Source organism: Neoarius graeffei, chromosome 23, assembly GCF_027579695.1.
Source record: "Neoarius graeffei isolate fNeoGra1 chromosome 23, fNeoGra1.pri, whole genome shotgun sequence".
Classification (NCBI taxonomy): Eukaryota; Metazoa; Chordata; class Actinopteri; order Siluriformes; family Ariidae; genus Neoarius; species Neoarius graeffei.
This window is the reverse complement of record NC_083591.1, coordinates 49527320-49533949: the sequence shown is the minus strand read 5'-3', so window position 1 is coordinate 49533949 and position 6630 is coordinate 49527320. Positions and strand designations below refer to the sequence as shown.

At 40.0% G+C, this 6630-nt stretch overlaps 1 protein-coding gene across 2 annotated transcripts in view; it reads right to left on the bottom strand.

Moving 5' to 3' along the window:
* Positions 1-666: 666 nt before the first annotated feature.
* Positions 667-6630, bottom strand: part of tpm4b (tropomyosin 4b) — a 43583-nt gene continuing 37619 nt past the window's right edge. For both annotated transcript variants that reach the window (XM_060906321.1, XM_060906323.1), the window contains one exon: positions 667-1746. In XM_060906321.1, the coding sequence (XP_060762304.1) occupies positions 1664-1746 (83 nt within the window). In that variant the 3' untranslated portion in view covers positions 667-1663. The remainder of the gene's footprint in view (positions 1747-6630) is intronic.

Here is a 6630-nt window from a genome sequence, read left to right as displayed (position 1 = left end):
CCCTTTATAAATATAAAAAAAATAATTTCTACAACATCTCAAAGCACATTCATAAAAATTCATAAAAAATCGTCATGATCTAAAATGCACATTGATCAGAAAGGGTATTTTACATTGTATACACTATATTATATAGATTGATTGATTATTTCTACTAAAAATTATACTTATTTTCACAAAACTTTTCATTTTGGGTCCAAAATTTCAAATGAAATAATCTAATTTGCTACAAATAATAAAAATTATTACTATGTCAGGTTAAAGATGGACATTTTTACATACAATTTGGACATAAAGCTTTTAAAAAAAATTAAATAATTTATATTAAAAATAATGAAAAAATTATTTTCACTTATAAGACGTTTTTCATGTTGGCTCTAAAATCTTAATAAAACTGTCTAATTACTTCAAATATCATACAGATCCGTTTTAATTCTGGATTTAAAACCACCTTAAGAGGTTGCGGCCCTAAAATGCATTATAGTTCAAGAAAACCCTCACTGATGCATTAGACTTGTCATTTTTTTTCTCAATTTTTACTCAAGATACCTGTATTATTCTTACATCTAACCATCCCAGCCAAGTCTTTAATCTAATTATATAGTGCTCTCACTTGTGACAACAGAAACAGACATGGTGAAAATGTAATAATAATAATAATAATAATTATTATTATAATAAAAGAAAAGTTTATTGCGGTTTAAAAAGTACAAAAGAGATTCATTATTTCCAGAAAAGCAACTGAAGAGGAAAAAAAAAAAGCTTCAGTCGACACTTTTCGGTGGCTTCATATTAACTACTGAAAAAAAAAAACAATCCCCAAGACATACCATGCATCAAATCTGTAGATCGAATATTACCTGAATACTGTGAGTGTGTCAATTTTTTATGGTTTGGATGCCACTTTTATGACATCTGAGTGAGCGGTGGTACTTTCACAGACTCCTGACAGGCGGGGATGTGAAATAAATAAATACAGGAATGTGGAATGGACACATCAATACAGGAAACATTATGGATGGAGTCTCACTGTTAGAAATAGGGGTACAGTCGGAGTCCATTTCTGTCCCTCAAGGTACAATCTACACTAATGTACCCCCCATGGCTCATGATTAGACCTCAAAGTAACTATGTGTACCTTTTTAGGGCCAAAAAGGTACATATATGTTCCCAAGCAGTATATAAAGGATACAAATAAGTACCTTCGAGGGTACTGCGCCAGTGACAAGCTGTTATACCCCTAAAGGTACAATAATGTACTTTATTTTCTAAGAGTGCTGTAACTGGGGAAGCTGTACCAGGGGCCCGGGGTAGCAGGGGGCGGGCCCAAAGGAGGCACTGAGGTGTGGAACAGGCCCATTGGATCAAAATACAGTCTGTTGGTTAAAGATGGAGGTTGGGTGTTACTCATGGTGGGTGTGAACATCATCAGAATCAGGCGTTAGTATCATCACCTTTTGTGTTATAATATATAATAATGGGTCATTTGGCAACATAATGGAAACGTGGGTGGATGCGGAATAAAAATAGAAGAGCATGAGTCAGGCAACACGATAGAGCAGTAAAAGTGAACTTCAAACACACCCAAGCACGCACACACACACACACACCACACCACACATGGAATGTTGTTTGTTGTGATGGTTTCCTTTTTTTTTTAAATTCACAAGCTGTTGAGTTCTTGAAGTGTTTGATCCAAGACTTGGTTCAAGTTCAGGTTCTCCTCTTTTGCATGCGTTAGGTTCTCTGAAAGAAAAAATCAGTAATCTCATTCAGTAAGTAACTTTACATGACTTGAATTTGTCCTGTGAATACCACAATACACCACATACACAACTGACCTTGATACAAAGTTCAGGAATGACAGAAAATAAGAAGTCATAACTCGTATTGTCTTGCAAGCTTTAAGTCATTTTACCATCATTCGTGATTCTGCCAATTAAAGGGGATTTCCTCAACATGTTCACACCTGTGACATCATGAGCTGAATAAGATGCCAGACTCTGGAGGTGTGATCTCACGCAAAACCACCTGAGAAAACTCTGCATCTGTTTTCAAAGCAACCAAACTTGTTTTTTTAAACTTCAATCAATGAATAACTCATATTAATCTTTAGAATTAAATTGGAACCTATGATGACACCAGTATCTAATTTGTAATGAAATTCAGCGTGACTTTTTTTTTTTAAAGTTTTTTTTCTTTTTAGGTCTTTCATCATGTTTGTTGATCTATTTTCACACTGGTTAACAGTTTCCTATTCTACCCACAATGCTCCCCACAACTACATGCTCACAGTGGTGCCTGTGGTACTAAAATGGTGACACTTGTGACAGGAATTTCCAACCTCAGACTAGGAAAAAGCAAAGAAAACACCCCCTCGACTTGGAATTCGTACTCTTAATTTCAGGAAGGGTGTCTTCAACCCTGATGTTCAAAAAATGATGCCATGTCAACCACCTGTCATTACTTTAGATGACTTTATAGTAGGCGGCACGGTGGTGTAGTGGTTAGCGCTGTCGCCTCACAGCAAGAAGGTCTGGGTTCAAGTCCTGTGGCCGGCGAGGGCATTTCTGTGTTGAGTTTGCATGTTGTCCGTGTGGGTTTGCTCCGGTTTCCCCCACAGTCCAAAGACATGCAGGTTAGGTTAACTGGTGACTCTAAATTGACCATAGGTGTGAATGGTTGTCTATGTGTCAGCCCTGTGATGACCTGGCGACTTGTCCAGGGTGTACCCGGCCTTTTGCCCGTAGTCAGCTGGGATAGGCTCCAGCTTGCCTGCGACCCTGTAGAACAGGATAAAGCGGCTAGAGATAATGAGATGAGATGAGACTTTATAGTAGTATTTACTTTAGATCAATCAACACAGACATAGTAATTGGTTAAATCTATAATACTGATCAGACATTTTGCTGTTTTGAGAAATTAAATACATAAACTCATGATCAATAATGTTAGCTGGCTAGCTTGTTATTAACATGTTTCTTCCTTCTTTGTAGCTCAAAAGTAATATAATTCACGCTTCTGGGTTAAGTCGCATGCACTATTAGTGTTTCCTTGATCTCATCTCATCTCATTATCTCTAGCCGCTTTATTTATCCTGTTCTACAGGGTCGCAGGCAAGCTGGAGCCTATCCCAGCTGACTACGGGCGAAAGGCGGGGTACACCCTGGACAAGTCGCCAGGTCATCACAGGGCTGACAGATAGACACAGACAACCATTCACACTCACATTCACACCTACGGTCAATTTAGAGTCACCAGTTAACCTAACCTGCATGTCTTTGGACTGTGGGGGAAACCGGAGCACCTGGAGGAAACCTACGTGGACAACATGCAAACTCCGCGTCAGAAAGGTCCTCGCCGGCCACGGGGCTCGAACCCGGACCTTCTTGCTGTGCTAACCACTACACCACTGTGCCGCCGCATTGCCTTCATCTCCTGTCTAAAGATAGTAATACAGTGGCACTTTAATTCCATAATCTGTGCAGGGGTAGGTTTCCCGATAACGTTGCACTTTAGGACTAAAGAGTGAGTTTAAAGACACTCTTAAGCAACAAACATTGTCTCTGTACATGGTTTTCCCAAACTCACTTGTAAGAAAGATCCTTAAAGCTAGACTGCCTTTCAGATTTTTCAAGTGTAGGTCATAAAAATAATTTTCCCCGACACCCAATTATTTTTGTTTGGTGGACCGAAAGCTACTGAATTCGAATCACAGACTTCCAGTTTTATTATTATTATTATTTAAAATAGAACAATTAATGAATTTAGGGCCACGTGGCCCTAAATTCTCCGCTGTTTTTGCCTGCTTTAACATGACCCAGTTCAAGATACTATGTCATGCATCACATGGTGGGCTTTCCCCGTTCGCGCAAGGCATTGTGGGATACAAATTTGAAACAGGAGAGAAAAATGAAGGACGGGAGTGTGCGAATGAAACGTGAAAGACTGACTACAGTAACGGAAAGAAAGCGAGAAGCTATGTTGTGAAGGAAAGGAAACACAGGACCAAACTAATAAATATCAGCGGTCAGCGAGCACCTCGGTGTGATCAGCTGTTCGTTTAGCGACAGAATGATGGAACTGTCAGTGCACGGTCAAGGTAAACCTGTAGATGGCAGTAGTGCAACAGTGTGGATGCCAGCTGCCGTAAAACCCAAAAGAAGATAAACCTGCGCATGCGCACACGGACTTCCTCTGTCTGCTTGACTGTGCGAAGCAAGCGATTTCATGCACATTATTTGCTAGAGAATCTCCTCAAATTAAATAACTTCCCAGCCACAGAATGGCCTGAGATATTACAGAAATAAATATTTTTTGTGAGATATTTTTGTGAGATATTACAGAAATAAACATATCACAATGGGCAAATTTCAGAGGGAACTAAATTTCATCGATTTTATGAAATCAAAAGGCCGTCTCACTTTAAGAGCAACTCTGATAAGAGCGTTTTTGTAATGCACATCCCCAGTATAGGCATTAGTAGGTGCTAAAGGCAGGCAGCACGGTGGTGTAGTGGTTAGCACTATTGCCTCACAGCAAGAAAGTCCTGGGTTCGAGCCCAGTGGCCGGCGAGGGCCTTTCTGTGTGGAGTTTGCATATTCTCCCCGTGTCTGTGTGGGTTTCCTCCGGGTGCTCCGGTTTCCCCCAAAGACATGCAGGTTAGGCTAATTGGTGGCCCTAAAGTGAGTGTGAATGGTTGGTTTGTCTCTATGTGTCAGTCCTGCGATGATCTGGCGACTTGTCCAGGGTGTACCCCGTCTCTCGTCCATAGTCAGCTGGGATAGGCTGCAGTTTGCCTGCGACCCTGTACAGGATAAGTGGCTACAAATAATGGATGGATGGATATTGTATTGTCGTTAAGCATTACATATATAATGTGGTAATTAATACTGTAATTGTAACTACCGTACTTTACATTTATGGACAATAACTTTTTTTATTCCAAGCATGTTTTTTTTTAAATTAAATTAACAAATATTCACAAGAAAGAATGAACAAATAATAAGCTCAATAATTCAGTAAATGTTTTCCACATGCCCGCTCATTTCACTGTTACCCCCAGTCATGATTATTTCAACTCTTATCCACAATGCCAAGTTGGCAATGTTGTCCCTTATATATTTAGCAGTTATTCCATGAAATCGAGTTGTGCATGAGCTGATAGCCAACGAGGTGCGTAGCGCGAGTCGGCTATAAGTCACGTATGACGAGATTGAGTGGAATAACTGTTTCATTCTGTCCACGTTCACTGGATTTTGAGAAACAGAGCATTTTTATTTTTTGCAAATTCAGTAAATAAAACTTTAGATAAAACGTCCAACAAAATCATTTCCGCTTAGAATGTAAACAAACCAGCGAAATGACAGGAGCAATCTGTGAAAAATGTTATAATAATAATTCTTGGAAAATAAAAAAAAGATACGTTCTTACCATGAAATGCTTTTATTCCATATTTTGTTGCTTTTTTGGATTTTTGTTTTCGAGTAGTTTTTATTTCATCTTTGGTTGGTTCGGTAACACAGTCCGCCAATTTTTCTTCTTCTTTAGGGTTTTTTGGCAGGTGGCAAACCAACTTTAAGGTGGATTACCGCCACTGACTGGGCTGGAGTGTGGAACAGAAGATATAGGGGGGGCATGGGACTATATTCTTTTAGCTATTTCTGTTTCTTTCAAATACTTGATAAGGCAGTGATATATCTGACTTGATGCGCTCTGCCATTTTGTTTTTCTCTACTCATGGTATATGAGCTGATATCCTTGTAGTAGAGCAGCCAATCAGAGTGCACGATTGCTCATATCCACTGAATGTGGATAGACTCTCTCTCTGTATATATATACACACAAAACTGAGACACTAAATGAGATAATCACTCGCCTAATGGAGTTAAATTTGATTAAAATGTGCCAATATCAGTGTGACATTACGATATCCAAATATAGCTCCATAACATCTCATCATCTCTAGCCGCTTTATCCTGTTCTACAGGGTCGCAGGCAAGCTGGAGCCTATCCCAACTGACTACGGGCGAAAGGCGGGGTACACCCTGGACAAGTCGCCAGGTCATCACAGGGCCGACACATAGACACAGACAACCATTCACACTCACATTCACACCTACGGTCAATTTAGAGTCACCAGTTAACCTAACCTGCATGTCTTTGGACTGTGGGGGAAACCGGAGCACCCGGAGGAAACCCACGCGGACACGGGGAGAACATGCAAACTGAACATGCAAACATGCACAGAAAGGCCCTCGCCGGCCACGGGGCTCGAACCCGGACCTTCTTGCTGTGAGGCGACAGCGCTAACCACTACACCACCATGCCACCGCTCCATAACATATTGAAATATATTCATAATATTTTGCATATATTTATTTAATAATTAACTCAATGTACTTGCAAGGTACAAGAAAAATAATTTAACACCAGCAGCAGATTCAGCACCAGTCTCCACCCATTGACTCCGTAAGAGTCCCTCAGAGACGCATGTAAATTCTGTGTACTCGCCTGTGAGGAGACGCGTTTTATTATGAAAGAGTGATCCAGGTTCATCATAAATTAAGAGTGAACTAAAGTACTACTTTGGCTACCACATTGTTCAGGAAAACCACATTTGCTTAACGA